Source organism: Panthera tigris, chromosome D1 (assembly GCF_018350195.1).
Source record: "Panthera tigris isolate Pti1 chromosome D1, P.tigris_Pti1_mat1.1, whole genome shotgun sequence".
Classification (NCBI taxonomy): Eukaryota; Metazoa; Chordata; class Mammalia; order Carnivora; family Felidae; genus Panthera; species Panthera tigris.
The window spans coordinates 8,765,512-8,791,216 of record NC_056669.1 but is presented as its reverse complement, the minus strand read 5'-3'; the positions used below and the strand labels follow the sequence as shown (position 1 = coordinate 8,791,216).

General features: G+C 38.6%; 1 protein-coding gene across 1 annotated transcript in view; it reads right to left on the bottom strand.

Annotated features, from left to right (window-relative positions):
• Window positions 1-3,522: 3,522 nt before the first annotated feature.
• The window catches only part of FDX1 (ferredoxin 1), a 35,959-nt gene continuing 13,776 nt past the window's right edge, over window positions 3,523-25,705 (bottom strand). Inside the window, exons 3-4 of the mRNA XM_042957541.1 lie at window positions 8,517-8,646; window positions 3,523-3,667 (exon numbers count right to left, since the gene is read on the bottom strand). Coding sequence (XP_042813475.1) covers window positions 3,553-3,667; window positions 8,517-8,646 — 245 coding nt within the window. The 3' untranslated portion in view covers window positions 3,523-3,552. The remainder of the gene's footprint in view (window positions 3,668-8,516; window positions 8,647-25,705) is intronic.

The window sequence follows — 25,705 nt, the reverse complement described above, 5'->3', positions numbered from 1 at the left end:
TTAACAAGCTTTTCGAAGTTACTTAACATCTAACTTTAGAAGGACTGGGTCCAGGTCAATAATAAGTACCAAGTCAAAGTTACCTCCCCTAGAGCATGGGTCAGCAAACTTTTTCTGTATAAGGCGAGACAGCAGATATGTTAGGCATTATGAGCCATTTGGTCTCCGTCACAACTACTCAACTCTGCTGTTGTCAAATGAAAGCAACCATAAGCAATAAGCTTGAGGTGGGCATGGCTGCAATTCCAATCAGGCTTATTGACATAAAACAGGTGGCGGGCTTGATCTGACCCATAGGACATAGTTTGCTAATGCCTCTATCTTAGAACATCAGGTGATCCTTGGGTGCCCAGGTAGACAGTCCTCTAAGTACCACCTCAAAGTGACCTGCAGGAATCTTTTTGCTTTATTTCCAAGTTTTAGATAATTTTTAAAACAGTACCCAGGTCTTCGAACACTAAGTCCCATGCTTTTCCCTCACTATCTTGCTATCTCTCTGAGGCTTACTCAGTCTTTGGAGTTCAGTTAAGAAACAAAAGACGCTACTAAAGAAAGGACATTAAAACAAAATTACTAATCCTTCTCAGTCTTTTGGTTTGCTTCGTTTCACTGCCCTGAGGAATTCTCCTTAGGACCAGTCAGAAGTCTAACGCTGATGAAAAATCACTGAAACCTGCAGAAATACATGATGGCCGACACTTCCAAGATGGAGGAGCACCCATTTGGAGGCTTGGTCATGACAGTGTCATGTGACTCACGGGGCCAGAGACCATCTATCACCTTCAGGACCTCAGCACTATGTATTTGAAGAACAAAGACCGGCAGAGGGACCTAACTTCGGCTCATTCAAAAGCTGTTTCATTCAAGGTATGTTTAAAAAAGATGACAAGTTGAACACGGTCCTCTTTAATAGAGTGGAAATTATCGGATATCTTAGGAAAACAGTCCTGTGTGTCCTGATTTCTGTTAAGTTGGAGTTAGGAGGTAGGCTCAATACATGGGCTTATCCTGGGCTCATGCAGTCTCATCTGTAACAGACTACCACAGAGCAAGATGCTAGAAGCATATTTCTTATACGACCAGGTTTTGATTAACTCAGGTTTTATTGTATACTTATTGTGGGTAAATACCATGATAGACACTGCACTTACAAAGTTGAACACAACCCAGTACTGATTCTTAAAAAGCATAGTCTGTTAGGGAAGAAATGTAGTCAGTGCTCCATGTGATAAGCACTATATAAATGCTATAAAGGGCGGTCCGGGGCAAAGTACTTGGGCAGATGAGGGAGGGATGGAGACTACTGGGTAAATCAAGCTGAGCAGTCACGATTTTGTTAACGGCTAGCAGACGAAGTGGACCAGAAAGTCACAGAGGCTATGATTAATTTTATAACATCAAATCAAGTCTAAAAATTAAGGCAACTAATATATCCAGGTAGTAAGACAACAAGCAAATGGGAGTCATAAGGAAAGAGGAATAAAGGCATTGGTTAGAGAATGTATTACTGCCAGTTTCTGCAGAAGTAACACCTCTCACTACAGACATGTTTTCCGTCCACTTCTCTCCTCGATGGCCTCCAGTAGATTTCAATTATCTTATAACTCCTTGTTTCTGTTCTGAAATAGGAACTTTGTGTCTGCAAGTGGTCATGTCTTCCCCTTGCCAGCTGGTTTTCTAATTGTTAAGTTTCTAGAAACTCATAAACAAAAGAAAATCTGATAAAAACAACTTGATATCATGTGATGTGTTGACACATAAAAGGAATCCTGTTGTTGCTTAACCAAGACCATCTTTCTATTCTTAAATATTTCTCTAACGGGAAACAAAGTATGTGTGTAATGTTTGAATACCTTTGGATAGTTTACACTTAGAATAAAGTTTCATATACTATTTTTAGAAATATACATACAACACATTATTTCTATTTTTTAATTTATAGGGTGATAAGTTATCCTATAAATAAGAAATCCATCTAATAAATTCTGATCCATAATATGGTTTAACACAAAATTTCAGGGAGTTTAAGGGCAGGAAAAGCAATTACCAGAGTTGTAAAAAAAAAAAAAAAAAGAAGAAGAAGAAAAAGATGGGAAAATAAATAATGAATCTAAGTTCCCCTTAGAAAACATTTTTTTCAAGCAAAACGTAATTGCTCTAATGCTAAATGACTATGATAGAAACCACACGGGTCACCATGTGTTACTTAAATATTATAAGGAAAATAAGAAAACTGTCCTTTAAGACAAAAATTAGACAATATTTTCACAATGAAAGTTAGGCAAAAGGTTCTCAAAATTCTTAGAATCGGTCACTTGAAAAACTAATTCAGCAGTTTTGAGTTACTTACATAATTATAGGTTGGTTTTATTTGTGAAAAGCAAATACAATATTAAGTATTAGCATGTAACCAACAATTACATAGACTATTATACCAAAGGAAGCTGCCTTTCTTGATGGAAAAATGCAGAAAAATGTAAACTAAAATTATACAACATTGAAAAAGAACCCACCATTATTCCCTCTGATTTTAACCGAATGTCAAGAAGAAAACTGGGAGTTATAGAATAAAACGAATGAACCATCATAAAAAAGAAGACACAAGAATCTTTCAAAATGCAATATAAGAACGAATCCAGCCCTTCTCAAAAAAGTTTAGAACACTGTTGGTTAAAGAGACAATTTTCATAGGCAATAATGTCCCTGCCAGTAAGCTAACCTGAAAATAATGGTTATTGTAGTGGCTTTAAGGCATGTCTGCAAATTCTCTGACACCCCTCTCTTCAAGTGATGGGCCTGACTTAGTGCCTCATTTCTAATGAAGAGAACAGGCAGAAATGATGCTGTGTGACTTCCATAACTGGGTCACTGAAAGGATACAGCATCTACCTGGCACAGGAGCTCACTCTTACAGCGCAGGCTCTCAGAAACCAGCACCGTGCTGTGAGGAAGTCCAGATACTTTTCAATGAATCAGAATTCTGAAATATTATTTAGAAGGCAATAACTAGTTATCTTTGAAATGAAGCAGTTTACGGAGTGCTTAGTTTTGTCCACTTAATTACTGATATAAACAAGATATTCATAACTTCTCTAGTTTCAATCTGAACATATATGTTGGGTAAGAAGATGTGGGTTCTAGTACATACGTTCTAATTTGGTACATGGCCCTAGATAAGCCATCTAGGGGCTCTGTCTTTACCCACATCTAACAGGGAAAATATCTTTTTTTAACCTAACTTACAGGTAATTAAGGATAAAATTTATGTGAAAACATGTTGCTAAAGTTGCTAAACAAACCTAAGGTAAAATATGTAAGGTTTTATAATATTAACTACTTTTCTAATATTTGATTTGCTTTTTATAATTTAACCAAAATAAGGATTGCATACCTTTAGAACTACAAAATGCAGTAGTTATGTAAGGTCAATTAAAGTAGTAAAGCTAATCATCATAATAAACCCCTTCACCCATGTTCTCATTTCATTACATTAAGAAATAATAACTATAAAAATAGGTAGAATTTTGTGAAAATATTCCAATTTATTCTAGCTTAGGAGTTCTTGCCCACATCAATGGATTGCCTGGCATCGGCCACCACGTCAGGTACTCGAACGGTCATATTGTCCATAGACTTTGTCAAACAGATTTGGCAGCCCAACCGAGATCTGTGTAAGAGAGGGAGAGATGTGGTTTAGGGTCAAGTATAGATTATTCACAAGGCAGTGCAGCTGGTTGGATATTTTCTTACCCAAAGCAGTTAGAGATTCACTTACCTCTTAAATTCCCATTGCATCATAAAGACATACCCAACCCTTTCAAAGCTAGAGGGTATAGAGGGTAGAACACAGACATGAGAAATGAAAAGCGAGGTGTTGCCAAAGCACTTTAATCTTCAGTTTCTGTCATCTACTACAACCACTGGTTTATGCTGAGAGGGCTGGCAAGCAGTGAAATGATCAGAAGGCACAACATTGGAGGAAAGAATAGAAGTTTCAGCAACACCAAGAGAACGACTGATCAATCCCCCGACAGTTAAAACCATATAGACTATAAAAGAAATCTACACTTTTTTTTAATGTTTAGTTATGTTTGAGAGAGAGAGAAAGAGAGAGAGATAGAGCATGAGCGGGGGAGGGGCAGAGAGAGCCGGGGGACACAGAATCCAAAGGAGGCTCAAGGCTCTGAGCTGTCAGCACAGAGACTGCTGCGGGGCTCGAACCCACGAACCGTTGAGATCATGACCTGAGCAGAAGTCAGACGCTTAAACGACTGAGCCACACAGGCACCCCAAAGCTATACTTTTTAAAACAAGAAATTTGAGATAATGCGTAGACTTAAGTCATCAATTATGAGATGCATATTTTTTGCCACATTTTTGACATCCCTGAAATTGAGATGCATCTTGCCATCATAGCCGTGCCAGGAGCTGTGTCACATCACAGCTATGAACTCAGCGACGATGTTTTATAGGTGTCTCTTCAACTGAGTTGTGGGAAAGATGGTAATACTACATGTGTGAATTTAATTACCACTCAAAATGAGTTCAAATGGATTATAAAAGTTAAGAATACAGAAACATACACAGCAGGACATAAATTTGATATTAGTAAAGCAAATATGTGTCATCAGAAGAAGAACGGTAATTCTATTTTTTTTTAATTTTTTTTTTTAACGTTTATTTATTTTTGAGACAGAGAGAGACAGAGCATGAACCGGTGAGGGTCAGAGAGAGGGAGACACAGAATATGAAACAGGCTCCAGGCTCTGAGCTGTCAGCACAGAGCCCGACGTGGGTCTTGAACTCACGGACCGTGAGATCATGATCTGAGCCGAAGTCGGCCACTTAACCGACTGAGCCACCCAGGCGCCCCCGATAATTCCATTTTTTTTCAGGATTACTACCAATTTTATTTTATTTACATCTTACTTTTTTAACAGTGATGTACAAACCTATGCTTAGACAAATCTATGTCTAGCTCTTTTGAGATGCACAAAATGCTGAGTGATAACTGTGTACCGTATTTTAATCGGCAGTGCTTTTTGCTTTCTTAGAGGCACATAAAAATATTAGTCTTGCAGTCAGATTGTCTACAATTTGGTGGAATGTGGCATGCAGGTCTTTGTTTGGTTAACGCAGCCATCGAGCACTTAGTGAGCATCTGAAGGCACAGCACTAAATGTCAGTGAGTAAGCACAGAATAGCAACTCACTTCAATCTGTGTTGGACACTTTTACGTCCTAGGTACCAGGGCCGCAGTACAGAGGCAGCAGTGGGGTTAGAGCCAACCAACCAGTGGTCCAGGATCCAGCACTGAACGTGGCATGTTCACAGGCAACTTTCTTAACCCTGCCAGACATTAATTTCCTAGCCTAACCCTAAAGATGAATAATAAATGAGCTCCTCACAGGGCTGGTGTGGAAATGATTTACCAATACCAGTATTGAGGAATGTACTCTCAATCAAATAGAAGAGAGGAGACGCATTTGCAGATCATGAACATGGGAGATTGTGACCAATACCACAGAGAGAGAAAGCCAAAAATTCTGAGAAGGAAGCACTTACTTCTGGCCAGGGGAGACGGTGTTTAGAACAGGCTTTAAGGATGGGGAGGAGGTAACGTTTAATAAAAGATAAAGGAGAAAGGCATTTGAGGCAAAGGTAACCAGGATTCAAGGCACATCTGAAGTGATACGGGTTCTTAGCTTGGCTCGGCTGCTATGCAAGGAGGGAGATGGGTTGGAACGGCCACTAGGCCACAGACAGCTCTGAACACCAACAGAAGAGCTTAGGTTTTAACCAGTGAGCAATGAGGGACCACTGGGAAGTTTTTGAGTAAGGGAGTAAATATAACCACAGGAAATCTTGATTTCTGATAGAAAAAAAAAATCCCCTTCTACCAATAATTCCTATTTGTTGACTGCAGACAGCCTTCGCGGTACTCAATTATGCATTTAGCTCTGTCTGCAAGAGAGAAAACGTGGCAAGCCATCTTAGACCAATTCCTCAGGGCTGTGGAGAGTCCTACCTAGAGAGACTGCTGGTGATTTCCCGCTGTTCATATAAAGAGAAGCTAATGTCAGTCTCCGGAGGCACTTTTAATTTAGTAAGAGAAACAGAGATGGAAAGAGCGGTCAGTGAAAAGGGGCAGAATACAGTAAGTGCCGTGGAAGTGCAGGAACAGGAAGTGTGTGTTACGGGAACCCAGAGAGGGTTGGCCCTGGAAGACCGGGCAGTGGGGGCCTGTGGCTGTTTTCTCACTCCCTCCTTTCTCTACCCCCTTGTTCTAGGTCTCCCCAGCCTAGAAAGTGTCTGGTACCTGCAGACAAGGACAGATAGCGAGGCAGCCTTGATTTCACTATTAGTTGCATAAAATTCTGACACTGTGCCAACCCTGAAGGTATTTTCTCCAGACACCTTTGCCATTTTTACCTGACAGTGCAAATACACTGGGGTATTGTATTTACTTTCCTCCTAAGGTTTGGTTTTCAATTCAGAGAAGCAGCTTGAAACGGTGCAAGATCAAGGGCTTTGGGGCCCAACATAACGGATTCAAATCAAGGCTGTGTTATTCTCTAGCTGCGGGGCCTTGAGAAAATCTCTGATAATTAATTAAACCTTGTTTTCCCCTATGAAATGGTGACGATACTGTCTAACCCTGAAGGTTAGAAATCGCCTCTGTAAAGTACCGAGGCATTATAGTAAGTATCTGGCATATAAATTGGTATTGTTATCATTACAGTGCTAAAAGCTATTTAATGAATGCTTTCCCCCCAGACCCTGTTCTGAAAAGTTCACAAACAACCCTACCAGGTAGGTACTAATATTATCCCCATCTCACAATTACAGAAACTGAGGCCACTAGGCAAATTATCCCTGGAAATTGGTGGCAGCGAGCAATGACTATCATCAAATACAGATTCACAGATAATTCCTGAATTTCTCCTTCTATCGACCACTAATTCCACAAAGAGCTGGTGAGGCCCTATTGTGAATCGGACACTGGAGACACAGTGAAGAAACAGACACGGCACCAGCTCTCACACGAAAAGAGAGACAGGTAACCACTACGGTAAGGGCCAGATGAGCCCATGTGTCACCAGTGGGTCAATAATCGTGGGTAAGGACACCCTACAATAAACATTAAAACAGTGGTGTTTTAGCTTAAAAATTTAAGACATTTACAGAGCACTTAACTTTAAAATACATGTATGAACCAAAAGGCTGAATTTCCTTGTTCCTCTGTTTTGGAATCCTTTGTATATGGTACCCTAGAAACAGTTTCTGTCTATGGTACTAGGTTTGAACAAAATTATTTTCGTTCCAGATGTGTCCAAGTGTTTTATCACTGCTACCTGTGAGAAGCATCATACTCTCTCCCCACAACAGTCGTTGAGTGTACTCTATGTGTCACTCTTCGTGGGGGAGAAAAAAGGTGTTGACAGAGAATATGGTGCCTGAAGGTGTGAAGGGGGACAGGACGATGGCAGCCACAGCCCGCTCTGCTGTGAAGTCTACAGAGATACTGCTTTCCCGGCTTCTCCCGCCGGGTATCCGTCTCACTGCCACCACGGGAGAAATGAACCACAAATGGAATAAGGTGATTCTTCACCTCTAAATAAATACTAACGAGCTAAGCAATTTTGTGAGTATTAAGTAAGATGATCTACGTTAAGGAATTAACACAATTATGGTTATATAATACACAAATCAAGCTATTATGATTACTATTACTTCTAATTTTTTAAACAACTGTTTTTCATTAGGGTCGCCAAGTTATGGTTAGACACCAAAGCCAACCTGAATTAAGCCAGCCCTCATTATGTTGTCCTTTGAAACAGTAACTCAACTAGCTACCTCCTCTAACTCCAACCAAAAGACGAGGTAATTTTTTTAAATAGATATTTTTTAAAAATATCACTTGGTATCACCTGTTACTATAAATCTGACTACCTTTGAGAGGAATTCCACCCGTTAATTAATTAACAAGAATAAGCTCTGAATAAACTACTATCAGGTACACTTAGAAACAGGACTATTCATTTTAATATAGTTGTTATTATACATTAAGTTTCTTTTAAAATTCTGTTATTTGAAGTAGGTAAAACTTCCCATAATAATTTCACCCAATTTTCAAATCTGTCCTTCAAGAACACGTAAAAAGCATTAAATTGAATCCCAACTCATTAAATTGTGAAAAATATTAATCCCTGGAATAAAAAACAGACTAAAGTAGATTTATCAGAATCTAGAACTTGTATCTCCAATACCTTCAATTGTTTTTTTTTTTTTAATTTTTTTTATTTTAGCAAAATGGAAAGTTTCACAAGGGTGAAAACTGTAGAATAGTGAAAACAAAAAGAAATGTCACATATTTGATATTCAAAGTTCGTGTCTGTCATCTATGCCAGGAGATCACTATTACGTGCATGAGGCTGGTCTTAGGTAGATATGAACTACTAAAACCTTTATCTTCCCAGATTATCAGTACAGTTGAAGTCATCCTAAAATCTTACCTATCCGTTAGCCCGTATGCCAGATCGAGCATGTCATTCTCCTCATCGGTGACAGCATCTAACTTCTCAAATATGTGGTCTTCAAAGATGAGGTGACACGTAGAGCAGGCCAAGGTTCCTTCACATGCACCTATAAAGGCAACAGACATTGAAGACACTCTCCCCTCCATTACACAGAATTCAAATCTAGTTTTAATTAAAGTTAATTATTTCTAAATTTTAGAATCAACATTAGTATACAGACTTTGTTTCTGAATAATAATGAGGATTAGGGACTACCCTCCCCAACCCCTCTACCTCCCAATCCCCCTTATCCCCCTCTCTCTTCCCCCCCAATATAAAATCACTTTCACATATTGTTTCAAAAAGGTTCTGGGTTACATGCCGTGAAGAGAAACACAAAAATACATGATCCTGATATCAAAGAGCTTACAAGTTAATAAACTCAGACATGCATGCATATACCAATATGCATTTTTAAACTTACATGGTAATAATTTTTATGATAGCTATGTAAGTTATTTACCTTTATTCTGGAGAGCTCAACACAATTTATGATGCCTTGTGGTATATGAGAAGATTTAGAAAGCAACCAAACATATGCCTATATCAAATTAAATACTCTTCTCTATCTCTCCCCGTAATTGAGAGAGAATCAAACAAGTCATTTTAAGAGCCATTCGTTTTTAAATAATAAGATAAGAATATTTCTCTTGTTCCATTTCTTTTAATTTTTTTTTGTTTTTTTAATGTTTATTTTTGAGAGGCAGAGACAGAGCACATGTGGGGGAGGGGCAGAGAGAGAGGGAGACACAGAATCTGAAGCAGGCTCCAGGCTCTGAGCTGTCAGCACAGAGCCCAACACGGGGCTTGAACCCACAAACCACGAGATCATGACCTGAGCCAAAGTCTGACGTCCAACCAACTGAGCCACCCAGGCGCCCCTTTTTAAAATAATTTTTAAAGCCTTTACACAACTTTAAAGATTATAGAGTCCTAGGAGTAACTTACTTGGATTTAGATTTGGTTTTGGTCAATAAACAGTACATTAATACAGAACTATTACCAATAACTAGTAACCTTCTTAATTTTCCTTGAATGAATTAATCATTTTAATAAGAGTTATTCCCTTATAATTTAAACATTTGTTAATCACACTTTATTATCTAAAAAATTTAACAGAGGAATGAGAAACTTCCTTAAGTGTTCATTTTTACTAAATCTAATTCAAAGCAGTAACGGGATTAAGAGAAGAGAGAGCACAAATTATGGAAAGAGCCTAAATGTCCATCAGCTGATGAATGGATAAGTTGTGGTTTATATATACAATGGAATACTACTTGGCAATGAGAAAGAATGAAATCTGGCCATTTGCAGCAACATGGATGGAACTGGAAGGTATTATGCTAAATGAATTAAGTCAGGCAGAGAAAGACAGATACCATATGTTTTCCCTGTTATGTGGATCCTGAGAAACTTAACAGAAGACCATGGGGGAGGGGGAGGGGAAGAGGGAAAAAAAAGAGAGGGAGGGAGGCAAACCATAAGAGACTTAAAAAGTGAGAATAAACTGAGGGTTGATGGGAGGTGGGAGGGAGGGAAAAGTGGGTGATGGGCACTGAGGACGGCACCTGTTGGGATGAGCACTGGGTGTTGTATGGAAACCAATGTGACAATAAATTTCATATTAAAAAAAAGAAGAGAGAGCATTCAGTGGAGCATAGGAGTTACAGGTGAGTTCTGGAGCCAGACTGTCAGGCTTCAATCCTACCTACACTTTGTACTAATGGCATCACCTTGAGCTACTTTAACAGCCTCCGTGCCTCAGTTTCCTCAGCAGTAACTATACCAACCTCACTCGGTAGTTGCAAGAATTACATGAGTGTTTACTTAACATGTGTATTTGTAACCATGACTGGTAGGTAGTAAGCCCGATACAATTGCATTATTGTTGTTGTTGTTATTATCCACATATTAACATTATTATGTATTAATACTCTTATTTGGAAGTTACAAAAAATCGTAAAGTAATTCTACTTTCTTTTTAAATACAACAGGAAATAAACCCAAGAAATTAAATCAATAGCCTAGAGGTCATATTGCTAGTTAAGAGAGAGTCAACGGCTTCAGCTGAGTTTCCCAATGTCGAAGATAACTAGTTCCTACCACTCCATAATTTAAGTCACCTTACCTAAATATTAAATATACATAAATATATTTATATACAAATGTGTATGTATATATATATATATATATATAAATATATATATACATACACACACACACACAAGTATATACACACAGCAATCAGTTATTTGAACAATAGCTTCCTATTCTATTTTTGTGTAAATTTGAAACATTTCACACAAAAAAGTAAATGGATATATTTTACTTAAAAGGGAGGGGGGCTTCATATATACATCTCAAGTTCAAAAAGTCCTGTGTTAAAAGGAAAATTGCTGTAATGGGACCCTGAAGACTTAAGCACACTGTCTCCTGTGTCCCAGGCAAGTCTCACAAGGGCCTCAGTTTTTTTCTCATCTGTATAATGATTGAGGTAGATGATCTCTAAGGGCCTTGTGCCTCCAATATTTTATGACTCCACAGAGAAGAATTACAATTCTTTTTTTTTTTATTTTTTTTTTCATGTTTTTTAAAGTTATTTTTGAAGGAGACAGACAGAGCATGAGCAGAAGAGGAGCAGAGAGAGAGGGACACACAGAATCTGTAGCAGGCTCCAGGCTCTGAGCTGTCAGCACAGAGCCCGATGCGGGGCTTGAACCCACAAACTGTGAGATCATGGCCTGGGTCAAAGTCGGACGCTTAACCAACCGAGCCACCCAGCTGCCCCGAGAAGAATTATAATTCTTTTTTTTTTTTTTTTTAATTTTTTTAACGTTTATTTATTTTTGGGACAGAGAGAGACAGAGCATGAACCGGGGAGAGGGCAGAGAGAGAGGGAGACACAGAATCGGAAGCAGGCTCCAGGCTCTGAGCCACCAGCCCAGAGCCCGACGCGGGGCTCGAGCTCACGGACCGCGAGATCCTGACCCGAGCCGAAGTCGGACGCTTAACCGACTGAGCCACCCAGGCGCCCCGAGAAGAATTATAATTCTTAATGGGCTTGTTCACTAGTATCCAATAAACATACACTAAATCTTGATCCCTATTTTCATCTCATCAATACCCCATCCAAACTCGAAACTAAAATGGCACATCCCTCCAGAGATACTGTAGGACAAAAATCGGGAAAGCCGGCCTCCCTGGGTCTTTAAAATGTACGTCAAACAATCCTTACAAAGTATTTCAAACAACTCTCTTAATTTAAAGAGCTTATACTTGCCTTCAGAGTTTTGCTATTGAGAAAACCGAATCCTGAGAACTGTGGGCCGTGTGTGACAGAAGACGCGAGGAAGAGAACCCTCGCTTCCAGGCAGGATGGGGTGTGCGGGGGCTGCACAAGCAGGGGACCAAGCCTGGAGGGTCTCCCATGCTCTTCTCAGGAGCAGAACTTGTTCCATAGGCCCATTATTTTCTACCTTGTTTCCAGACATGCTGGGTGGGTAACTCACACACGCAGGCAAACAACCATCTCTCAGGTTGGGCTGCCACAGTGATGGGAGTGGCTGAGGGGGTACGGACACCCATCACTCCTCCTCTCCTTTCCCAGATCCAGCCCCTGCAGAGGTGGTGGTCCCAGGCCTCTGCTGTAGGCTACAGGAAGCAGCTGAAGGATTTTGAGCAGGACGTGATATGGCATGTTTTACCTTGGACAGATCTCACTGGTGGTTGTGTGGAGAGGATGGATTCGAGATGAGTAAGACAGAAGCAAAAACCATGAGATTTGTCCAGGGGGAAGGGTAAAATGATGGAAGGAAGCAGAGACAGCCAAGGAGAGACCCCCTCCGAGAAAGACAGTCAAAATAAGAATGTCCCCAATGGTAGAGAGCGAACCAGAAAAGTGCAATATGAGAAAAGCCCAGGGAAGACGACGGTGCGTACAACATGGTCTCAATCATCTTGGAATGGAGACAAAAGGTCGTCACATGCCCAATAAATCCCTCTGGAAAAATTTAGGACAGTCTTTTTTGCACCCCCTGGTCAGATGAAATGAAGAGTTACCATCCATGTTCCAGCTCTCCATGTGCTTTCACCTCCCTTCCCTAGGAAACCTCAAGTCTTTTAACCTTCTCTTGAAGGTTTTATTTTCATTCTCTACTCTAATTTCCATTGTCTTCTCAGGAAACCTGCCAACTGTTTCCACATCTTGCTTACGTTGCCAAGCTCAGAGATGAAGAGGATTCTAATAGGGATTTGACAAACGTCAAGTATAATATACAGAAGGTTAACTTTTGGTCCGTACAAGTTAAGCTCCTATTATACATTCTAGTCCCGTATTTACTCTGGAAACGGATGTACTACATTCAGGATCACCCTTTATTTTATGGTCCCTTTCAAACTTTGTCTGCCATAAGATGTCAAAAGGTATGCTTTTCTTATTCTTTGTAATAGGAAGAATTCAAATACAATAGAATGTCTCAGAATGAGATCAATTCAGCCTGTGTAAGATGGCTAACATTATACCAGAAAAACATAATAGTCATATTTTGGTACCAGTGTCACTTTAGAAAAAAATCTGCAACAAAGATTTCTAAGACCTCATGAATCACACTTATTAGAAGAAACTGTCTTACAAACCCCCCAAGATAATAAGACAATTTGAGTGGTACTTTTTTTTTGAGATTTAACCTAAAATTTTTCTAAAAATTTTTTCTAAAAAAAAAAAATCAGGAAGGCTTTTAGAAAATAGTGAAGACAGCTCTCTGAAAAAAGTACTTAGGAGGAAAAAATACATTTTTTCAAAGAGCCTAAAACTGTGAGAAGAACAAGAGGCTATTTCAGAAAAAAAGTTACTCCTTTTTTTTCGTTTTTCATCTCATAAAACATTATTTCATGATGGCTATTTCCTCCTGGTCTTATAGTTCAAGATTGCCCCCCAATTAGCAAGCACCTGACTGGATGTAGTTCTGTGTATTTTAACACCTGTATACGTTTGTGCGACCACCACCACAATCAATACAGAACAGTTTCATCACCCCCAAAATTCCCTTGGGCTGTTTCTTTGGAGTCACACCCTCCCCCATCCCTAACCCCCAGCAACCATGGATCTGGTCTCCATCCTATAGTGTAGTCATTTAAGAACGTCACATAAATATAACCATACCATACGCAACCTTTTGAAACGGGCTTCTTTCACTCAGCAGAATGCCTACAAGATTCATCCAAGTTGTCATGTGCAGATGTCCACAATTCATTCCTATTAACTGCGGACAAATATTCCACTGTGTGGATGAAGTAGTTTGTTTCCAGCAGGTATGTTGTGGTATTGCATTGTGGTTTTCAGTTGCATTTTCTCCAAAAATTGAAGATGTTGGATATCTGGGGGTTTGTTTGGGGGTGATGGGGTGGATTTCCATCACTTTTTCCAAAGCCATGTGGGAGAATGGCATCATTTTGTCTCTTATACCACTAAGAGAAAGCTTCAAACGGCCCAGAGTTGTATGTATGTGCAAGTTCAAGTCCAGATGCCCATGAATATATTTTTATGTGCTTATTTGTCATCTCTATATTCTCTTTGGTGAAGTGCCTGTTCCTATCTGTTACCATTTTTTAATTGGGTTGTTTGCTCTTTAGTGTTGAGTTTTGAGAGTTCCCTACATATTAGCGATACTAGACCTTAACTGGACATGTGATTTGCAAGTATTTTCTCATACTCTAGTTTGTCTTTTCATTCTCTTGACTGTGTCATTGGCAGAGTAAGAGTTTTTAATTTTGATGAATTCCAATTCATATATTTTTTTCTTTAGATTGTGCTTTTAGCATCCTATGTAAGAACTCTTTGCCTACTCTAGGACCCAAAGATTTTCTCTGATGCTTTCTTTTAGGAGTGTCATAGTTTAACTTTTACATTTAGATCTCAATCAATTTTAAGTTGATTTTTGTATAAAGTGTGCAGTTTAGGTCAAGATTCCTTTTTATTTTCCATATGGATGTCCAATTGTTCCAACATTATACCCTTTGTTGAAAAGAGTAAGTATCCTTCCTTCATTAGTTGCCTTTGTACCTTGGCTATAACCAAGAAGTTAAAATAATCCAAATATCCACGAAGGGACGAAACTGTAAACAAAATGTAGTATATCCATAAAATGGAATATTATTTGGCCATAAAAATGAAGTACTGATATATGCTACAACATAGATTGACCTTAAAAATATACTAAATGGGGGGCACCTGGGTGGTGCACTCAGTTGAACGTCCGACTTTGGCTCCGGTCTTGATCTCGTGGTCTGCTGGTTCAAGACACATGTTGGGCTCTGTGCTGACAACTCGGAGCCTGGAGCCTGCTTTGGATTCTGTGTCTCCCTCTCTCTCTGTCCTTCCCTGGCTTGCACGTGCACTTTCTCTCTCAAAAATAAATAAACATTAAAATTTGTTTAATATACTAAACGGAAGAAGTCAGTTACAAAAGACGACTTATAATATGATTCCATTTACATGTAGTATCCAGAATAGGCAAATCTACAGATATAAAAAGTAAATACGTAATTGTATAGGGGGAGGGAAATGTGGGGTTGGGGAGTGATAGCTAAACGGTATAGAATTTCCATTTGGAGTAATGAAAGTGTTTTAAAATTAACTGTGGTGAGGGAGTGACATCAGCAAGATGGACAATAAAGACGTGTCCCTATCATATCCCAGCTTCACAGCGATAACTTGGCACCCACCCACAACGTGGTGAGAGCTGTGGGATACAGGCAGGAGGCTGAAACTTTGGTGTGGCCCAAGAATGAGGAGAGCCATTTTGAGAAAATGCTGCCAAACAGGCCTACTTCCCTCTTGCCTCATCCAGAGTACTGAGTTTGAGCTGAACAAATAGGTGTCAGTGAGTGGCTAGTAGACAGCAGCCAGGGCTCACAATGTATCAAAGAGACGTGAGTCTTACTAACCATGTCATGTGCTCTAGTAGAAGGCCCTCCCATGAGCACTGGGAATGCCTCACCCACAGATTCAGCCAGCCAGCCCAAAGATACTCCAAGCACTCCACACATCTCACCCATACATCCCCCTTCTGAGCCGGTGGCCAACTCCCCATGCACACTCCCAAGGGAAGCAATGCTGAGCTTATGTAGATGACTAGTAAGAATGTGCACCAACCTATGGGCCTGGGAGAGACTGCCCTTGGAAAAGTAAAAGGAAGGTTATCAGTACACAACCTGGCTCTGCAGAATACAGAGAAGACACATAAGCTTCAGAACCTGCCACAAGAGGAAGCAAGAGTACAACAGGTGAATCCACTGAAGGCCAGAGAAAGCCTCAGAATCCCTAGCAGGGCTGACAAAAAGTATTTCCCTCCCCAAATCAGTCAGTGGAGACTGGAGGAGATGACTGCTACTACAAATGTGAAAACAGCATCATGAGACTTCAAGGCACATGAAAAATGAAGGAAACATGACACCACTGAGAGAACACAATAATCTTCCAGTAACCGACACCAAAGACATGAAGATCTGCTGTTTACCTGATAAAGAATTCCAAATAGGGCTTTTAAGGAAACTCAATGAGCTCCAAAAAAAGAAAAAAAGAAAAAAAAAAACACAGAAAGATAATTCAACGAAATCAGGAGGAAAAATGCATGAACAAAATGGTAAGTTTAACAAAGAGTTTTGAAATCATAAAAGAGAACCAAATAGAACTTTTGGAGCTGAATAATGCAATGAATGAAATGGAAAATGTAAGCAAGACCATCAACAACAGAATGGACCAGGCAGAAGAAAGAATCTGTGAATCAGAAGATAGGATCTTTGAAACTATTCAGTCAGAGAAAAAGAAAAAAGAATGGAAAAGAGTAAGAAAGCCTATGTGATCTACTGGTGTTTTGACGATCAAAACAAACAATCCATGAATTACTGGAGTGCCAGACAGAGAAGAGAGGGAGAAGACACCAAAAAGCTTATTTAAAGAAATAAGAAAGGGGCGCCTGGGTGGCTCAGTCGGTTGAGCGTCCGACTTCGGCTCAGGTCATGATCTCACAGTCCGTGAGTTCAAGCCCCGCGTCGGGCTCTCTGCTGACTGCTCAGAGCCTGGAGCCTGTTTCAGATTCTGTGTCTCCCTCTCTCTCTGGCCCTCCCCTGTTCATGCTCTGTCTCTGTCTCAAAAATAAATAAACATTTAAAAAAAAAAAAAGAAAGAAATAAGAAAGGCTGAGAATTTCCAAAATCTGGGAGAGATTTAGACATGCAAATTCATGAAGTTCATAGGTCCCCAAACAAACTCAACTTGAAAAGATGTTCTTCGAGACACATTACAATAAAACTGCCAAAGATCAAAGACAGAGAAGGAATCTTAAAAGCAGCAAGAAAAAAGCAGCTTGTAATTTACAAGGGAATCCCCATAAAGCTATCACTGCATTTCTCAGCAGAAACCTTAGAGGCCAGGAGACACTGAAATTACGTACAAAACATGCTGACAGGAAAAACACCAACAAAAAAAACTCTGACAAAGCTGTCCTTCAGAAATGAAAGAGACACAAAGACTTTCCCAGACAAATGAAAGGTGAGGAAGTTATTCACCACTAGACCTGCTTTATAAGAAGTGATAAAAAGGATCCTTGAAGTTAAAATGAAAAGAAGTGGGACACCTGGCTGGCTCAGTAAGAAGAGCATGTGACTCTTGATATCAGGGTCATGAGTTCAAGCCCCACAATGGGGTGTAGAGAGTACTAAATAAAATAAAATAAAATAAAATAAAATAAAATAAAATAAAATAAAATAAAATGAATGGATGTTAATTAGTAACATGGAAATGTACAACACACTGGTAAAAGTAAGAATGCAGTCACATTTAGAATATTCTAATACTGTAATATGGTGGGGTATTCACCACTTAACTCCAGTATAAAGATTAAAGGACAAAAGTATAAAAATAACTATAGCTACAACAATTTGTTAATAAATATATAATATAAAGTGATTAATCAAAAACTGAAAGGGGGAAGTAAAAAGGTAGTTTTGTGGCATGTGATCAAAGTTAAGTTGTTATCAGAATAAAACAGACAGTAATTATCTATAGATGTTTTATATAAGTTTCATGGTAGCCACAAAGCAAAAACCTCAGCAGATACACAAAGGATTAAGGGAATCAAAGATACCACTATATAAAATCATCAATTTACAGAGGAATACAGCAAGAAAGGAATACAAGAATATGGGAGCTACAAAACAGCCAGAAAATAATGAATAAGATGGCACTGGTAAGTCCTTACCTATCATAATTACACTAAATGTAAATAGATTATATTCTCCATTCAAAAGGAATAGAGTGGCTGAATGGATAAAAAACAAGACCCAACTATATGCCACCTACAAGAGACTCACTGCAGCTTCAAGGACACAAAAGCTCAAAGTGAAAGGTTAGAAAAAGATACCACATGCAAGTGGAAACCAAAACAGAGTTCGATATCAGACTTAATTCATATCAGACTTAATTCAAAAGCTGTAATAAGAGAAAAAGAAGGCACTTATGATAATGATAAAGGAGTCAACTCATCAGGAAGATGTAACGAATTTAAAAATATATTCACCCAACATGGGAACACCCAAATATATTAGGTAAAGACTAACAAATCTAAAGGGAAAAACAACAATAGTAGGGGACTTCAATACCCCAATTTCAACAGTGGATAGATCATCCAGGCAGAAAACCAACTGGGAAATATTAGGCTTTAACTATGCTTTGGATCAAATGGACCTAATAGACATTCCACCCAACAGCACCAGAATATATAATCTTCTCAAATGCACACAAAATATTCTCCAAGATAGGTCCTATGTTAGGTCATAAAACAAGTCTTAAAAATTCAAGAAGACTGAAATCATACCAAGTATCTCTTCCAACCACAACAATATGAAACTAGAAACCAATAACAGGAGAGAAACTATAAAGTTCACAAATATGTGGAAACTAATAATACACTCCTGAACAACCAATTGTCCAAAGAAGAAATCAAAAGATAAAAATAGTAATAATAATCATGAAACAAACAAAAATGGAAACACGACAACTCAAAATTTATGGACTACAACAAAAGCAGTTCTAAGAAGGAAGTGTATAATGATAAATGGCTACATTAAGAAAAAAGAGAGATCTCAAACTTTAAACCTCAAGAAACTAGAAAAAGAAGAAAAAACTAAGCCCAAGGTTAGCAAAAGGAAGGAAGTAACAATGAACAGAACATAAATGAAAGAGACCAGAAAATAATAGAAAAGATGAATGAAACTAAGAGTTGTTTTTTTTGAAAACATAAAACTAACAAAAACCTTCTGCTAGACTAATAAAGAAGACTCAAAAATATACATATCAGATTAAAGAAGAGATATTACAACAGCCACCACTCAAGTACAAAGGATCATAAGAGACTACTATGAAACAATTATATACCAACAAATTGGACAACCTAAGATAAATGGACAAATTCCTAGAAACATACAACCTACCAAGACTGAATCATGAAGAAAGAGAAAATCTGAGCAGACCAATATGAGTAAAACGATTAAATGAGAAATCAAAACCTCCCAACAAAGAAAAGTCCAGGACCAAATGGTTTGGTAAATTCTACCAAACATTTAAAAAAGAATTAATGCCAATTCTTCTCAAACTCTTCTGAAAAACTAAAGAGAAAGGAATATTCCCAAACTTATTTTATGAGGCCAAAATTAACCTGATACCAAAGCCAGATAAGGACACTACCAGAGAAGTTAACAACAAGCCAATATCTTTGATGAAAATAGATGTAAAAATTCTCAAGAAAATATTAGCAAAATATTCAACAGCACATTAAAAGGATCATACACCATGATGAAGTGGAATTTATTCCTGGGATGTAAGGATGGTTCAACATATGCAAATAAACCAATGTGATACACCACACTAATAGAGAGAAAGTTAAAAATCATATGATCAACACAACAGATGCAGAAAAAGAATGACAAAATTCAACACCCATTTCTGATAAAAACTCTCAACAAGTTTACAATATAGAGGAACATACCTCAACATAGTAAAGGCTACATATGACAAGCCCACAACTAATTGTTAAACGTTGAAAGCTTTTCCTCTAGTATCAGGAACAAGATAATAAATCAATGAGAAGAACTGACATCTTTACTACGTTAAGTCTTCCAATCCACAAACAAAGTAAGCTTCTCCACTACTTTGGTCTTTCTTTCCTCAGAGTATTATAATTTTCAAAAGATAGATCCTATACATATTTTGTTAGATTTAAACCTCAAAATGACAATTTGGGTGGGAATGCAAGCTGGTGCAGCCGCTCTGGAAAACAGGATGGAGGTTCCTCAAAAAACTAAAAATAGAACTCCCCTACAACCCAGCAATTGCACTATTAGGCATTTATCCATGGGATACAGGTGTGCGGTTTCGAAGGGACACGTGGGCCCCTCTCATGTTTATAGCAGCACTATCAACAAGAGCCAAAGTATGGAAAGAGCCCAAATGTCCATCGATGGATGAATGGGTAAAGAAGATGTGGTACATATATACAATGGAGTATTACTCGGCAATCAAAAAGAATGAAATCTTGCCATTTGCAACTACGTGGATGGAACTGGAGGGTATTATGCTAAGTGAAATAACTCAGAGAAAGACAAATATCATATGAATTCACTCATATGAGGACTTTAAGAGACAAAACAGATGAACATAAGGGAAGGGAAACAAAAATAATATAAAAACAGGGAGAGGGACAAAACAGAAGAGACTCATAAATATGGAGAACGAACTGAGGGCTACTGGAGGGGCTGTGGGAGGGGAGATGGGCTAAATGGGTAAGAGGCATTAAGGAATCTACTACTGAAATCATTGTTTCACTATATGCTAATTTGGATATAAATTTTAAAAAATAAAAAATAAAATTTTAAAAATGTCAATTTGGGGACCTATTGTAAATGTTCTTTAAAAAAATTTTCAGTTTCCAGGTGTTCATTGCTACTATATAGAAATACAATGGATTTTTGTGTGTTCATCTTGTATCCAGGGACTTTGCCAAATAAACTCACTTATTAGTTCTAAGACTTTTTTGTACATTCCTTGTGATTTTTTTAATGTAAACAACAATCATTGTCAAAACCAGACAGTTTTATTTCTTCCTTTTCAATCCATATGCCTTTTTAACTTTTCTTTTTTTTTTTTTTTCCACCTTAATACACAGGCTAAGACTTCCGGCATGACATTAAACAGGAATGGTGAGGCTAGTCACCTTTGCCTTTTTCCTGATCTTAGGGGACAGGCATTCCATCTTTCACCATTACACAGGATGTTAGTTGTAGGTTTTTTGTCGATGCCCTTTATCAGCACCTGATTTTGCACAACCAGAGCCTACTTGTTTTCAGTTAAAACATGGAAGCTACTCACATCCTTAATGAAGATTCCCGTAGCTCCCAACTCCACTAGAGTCACAACCCAAACTGCCAAAGGCTATGGGCAGGAACAAAGTAGATGACAATCCTATTGGGCCTCATCTTCTAACTCCTCTTTAAGCATCATGGCATTCCCAGGCTCCATTCCTCCATGAAATCATCTGTATTGAAAATCAGCTGTGCGTGTGTTCCCACTACCAGAATGGGGTACAAAGTGGAGAAAGGAGTCTCTAAAGTGAATGTGTGTGGTATGGTGTGTGTGTGTGTGTGTGTGTGTGTGTGTGTGTGTGTGTGTGTGTGTAGTAGATAGATCCAGGGAGTTAAGTATGTTTTCTTGATCCAGAGTTAGAAATTGCAATGCATAATTTTCTCATAGAAACCAGGCTGTAAATGGTGATTAAGTTAGTTATGAAGAAACAGGTTCTGTGGGTTGGCTTGGAAATTGAGCCACCATGTATATTATTTTCATGGAAAAACAGATCCTAAATGCGAAGCAGTTAACCTGAAAATGGATCTGGGGAACAAAACACTATTCATAAAATGGGGAACAACTATCACGTTTTAATCTTATCACACACACGGGGACCAAGTCTACAAAACAAAGGCTGGAAGGCAACCTATAAAAGGATAAAGGATACAAAAGTAACAACAACTACAGCACCTTCAATCTAAAAGTGATAGCTGATGAGAATATGGGTGCACTAATATAATGACACATGGAAAGAGATGGGACTGAAAGGGCAAAAGTTATGTGACACGCTCATATACAACCCCACAGTAATATCAATGGCTGTCAGCTTTTAGTGTCTTTATAAGTGGTTGGTTATATAAATTAATGGAGGAAATGTGTGTGTGTGTGTGTGTGTGTGCATATAAATATGTATATATATGTTATCTGTATTTTTTCTTTTTTTCTTTTAGAGAGAAAATGCAGGGGAGAGAGGGAGAGAGAGTGAGAGAGGGAGGGAGGGAGGGAGGGAGACAGAGAGAGAGACAGAGAGAGAGAGGGAATGAATCTCAAGAGAGAATGAATGCTCAGCATGGAGCCCAACGCGGGGCTCAATCTCATAACCCTGGGATCATGACCTAAGCCAAAATTAAGAGTCAGACGCTCAACCAACAGGGCCACCCAGGTACCCCATCTATACTCTTATATAGATATAGATATAGATATAGATATAGATATAGATATAGATATAGATATATACACACATATACATGTAAGCATAAAATGATCACACTTTATGAGGGACATATTCTCAAAGGTTTTGGAAATTGTTGGTCTCATAATTCAAGAGTTATTTTCCTGATGAACCAAAAGGTAAAATAGGGAGATGGGTTCTAATTGTTCATAAATCTATAATATTCTTATCACATTTTTGTGTTAAAATATACTTAGGTAGAACAAACATTTGAAATAAGATTTTTTTACATTCCTATGTCCACCTTTCAAATAATCAAAAGTACTTAGTGGAGACAATAATTGGACTTAGAGACACATTACAGCCACACCATATCCATCGTTCTTGCCTGGTTATGCAATAATTTTCCTGAAGTTAAAGGTATGTATGCTTTAGTGCTGCTTTTATTTTGTCAGCTCTCTAACAATTAAGAATTCTCCTAAATTAAAAGTAATATGTATCACAACAGATTTTTGCTTTCTTCATAGCTTTTTGTCACTTCTAACCTCTATTCCCAAATAACTGATTTTCAGACGCATTTTTCGGCATTAGCACTTAATGAATGCTTGGCTGGAAACTGTTACGGGCTTTAAAAATAGTAAATTATAACCAGGGTTGAAAATATCAGCACTATAATCAACAAAATCATACAGACATTCAGATGTCTGTAAATAGCAGTTGACATGATGGTGACAAAGGATGGCACGTGTCTGTTTGCCACTTAACGTGACATCGCTTTAGCCGATGTAACAAATGTAAAGTTGACGGTTTATACAGCCTGTCAGCTTGTAACTATGGGATTCTTGACCAATGTTTCTTGACCACATACTTCTGATTTTGCTAGAGTAAAGCATTTCAAATTTTCAGAACTGAAAAATTACCTTAAGAGTAAGTATGGTTATTGGCTAATCTCAAGGCTGGTAATAAATAAAACATCTCCAGGCTGAGTTTTTGGGGTTTTTTTGTTTGTTTGTTTGTTTGTTTTTTAAACAAGGCTAATGATATTAAGTTCGGGGGAAATGCTCAGAAATCCTTGCCATAAATTCCCAGGAAAGGATAGAGATCTACAGACTGTTGCTCCTTTCCTTTCATGTAATTTGAGTGTTTGCCAACAGGAAAAAGATCATTTTGCACACCTGTGCGCCTGTATCTTATATTAAGATTTTGTTGGGGCGCCTGGGTGGCTCTGTCGGTTAGGCATCTGATTCTTGATTTCAGGTCAGGCCATGATCTCAGGGTTCACAGGTTCCAGCCCCGTGTCAGGCTCCGTGCTGCCTGCACTTGTGATTCTCTCTCACCCTCTCTCTCAAAATAAACAAGTTAACTTAAAAAAATCATTTTGTAGAGATATTATGATGCTGACAAGACAGATTGCCCACCCTGACCTAATGCCTTTCCCCCCAAAATCCAGAGGATAACGGTATTAAAATATTATATATTAAAAATGTGAAACTATATATAAATATAAAATTTAATTTTCTGAAGTTTCTGATGTAGCATAGCCTGTAATACAGTATACCAACAAAGAACCAATACACATGACAGGAATACATATAGATTTATGTGAACATGATCAGGATCTCCCAATTTGAATACTTTTCCTCAAAAGAGACATATGAAGGAAGTAGATGATACAGCAGAAAAAAACCAAGGTCTGAGGTAATAAACTAGGTAAACTTGATCAGAGAGGTAGAACTGCCCCCTAGTGATGAAATATTACAATGCACTCTGAAAACTTAAAAGATCCTCTGAAAGATCTAGATCTTATAAACGTTGGAAATAAGCAAGCTTATAAATAAATGTGCTCCTTCCAAAATTTACCCATTTTCCTTTTTACTCAGTTATTCACTCATTACTTCATATTTAATGAGGAATAAAACAGGAGGAAGTTGTTATAAAGAAATATATAATGAATGAATCATGATGCATGCTATGAAAGAAACAAATAGGACAATAGGGTGCCGTGATGGAGAATGATGGGTTCGGGGCAGCAGGAGGAATCCTACTGGGTGGTTGGGCAAAGCCTCACTGAGGAAGTAACATAGAAACTGAGACTAGATGGATGAAAATCCCGTGTACAGGAAAAAGGAGAGAGGGAGGTGTCCCAGGCAGAGAAAAATGTAAAGTGTGTATGGAGTCTCAAAGTAAAAATTCTGGGTGAGTTCCACTCTTGAGAGAAGGCCAGTGTGGTCAAAATGAGAGAGAGGATGATGAGAAATTCTGGAGAAGAAGAAGGGCATTGGGGCCTTTTAGGCTCAGGGTAAGGAAGGTGGATTTTGTCCTAAGTGAAATGGGAAGTTATTCATGGTTTTAATCCGGGCACATGGCTGACGTGCATTAGGACAAATCACCCCAAGTTCCGGGCTCAAGAGCAGAGGCAGGTAAGCACAGTTCCTAGTACACCGTGGCTGGCCAGCCCCAAGCAGTGCCTGCAGGGACGTGGGGAACAGGACACACTGGAGACATATTTTGGAGGCAAACGTGACAGGAGCTCCTGATGGGACTGGAGTTAGGGACTGGGGGAGAAGGCAGAATAAAAGACACTCTCCGGCTTCAGGCTTGAACAGCTGGGCGATGCTCACTGACAACAGGAAAGGCCCTAGGAAGAACAAGTTTCAGTGGGGGGAAGAAAATCAAAAGCTGTTCAGTTATGTTGACTTTAAAACATCTGTGCAATTTCCAAGAAGGGACATGAAGCAGAAAGTTGGATGTTTAAGTCCAGGGCTCAGAGGAGAAGTGAGTTAAAAATGGAAATGTAACAATTTATGGGCATCTACATGGGATTTAAAGTCACAGAAGGGATGAGATCACCTTGGGAGAAGTTGTTAAGAAATGTGTCTACTTGGTCAGGCTCATTTGAGTAGGACTTATAATAAGAGCTATATTTAAAGGGTCTTAACTTTAGGAGTTAATGAAATAGCTGCCCACATAAAGCTGTTATAATGAGTTCTTCTTTATAAAAATAACATTTTTTCAGTTTATTTTATTTAAGTTTAAGGTTTTTAAGTTTATTTATTTATTTTTGAGAGAGAGAGAGAGAGAGAGAGAGAGAGAGAGAGAGAGAGAGAGAGAGTAAGTGGGGGGTAGGGGCAGAGAGAGAGGGAGAGAGAATTCCAAGCAGGCTCCACACTGTCAGCAAGGAGCCCACCCCAGAGCTTGAACCCACAAACCGTGAGATCATGACCTGAGCTGAAATCAAGAATTGGCCCAAATGACTCAGCAGCCCAGGTGTCCTAACATTTCAGACTTCTTGACCTCATTGCTTTCATCTTTATTCTACAAAGTGGCTTAGGCTTAACTCTTATCTTTTGTGAACCTAGTTTAGGTAGGTTATATTTACATGCCAAAATTTCTGGACATGTTAGATCGTTAATCTTTAAAGCTTCTCTTCCGAGACTGCATAAGTGGACGCATAATTCTCATCAAATGACTAACACTTGTGTGGGCATTAAATTTTTATATTCCTAGGGTATTAAGGAGAAAAAAGATTCTTCTAGTGATTATCTTGGTGGGATG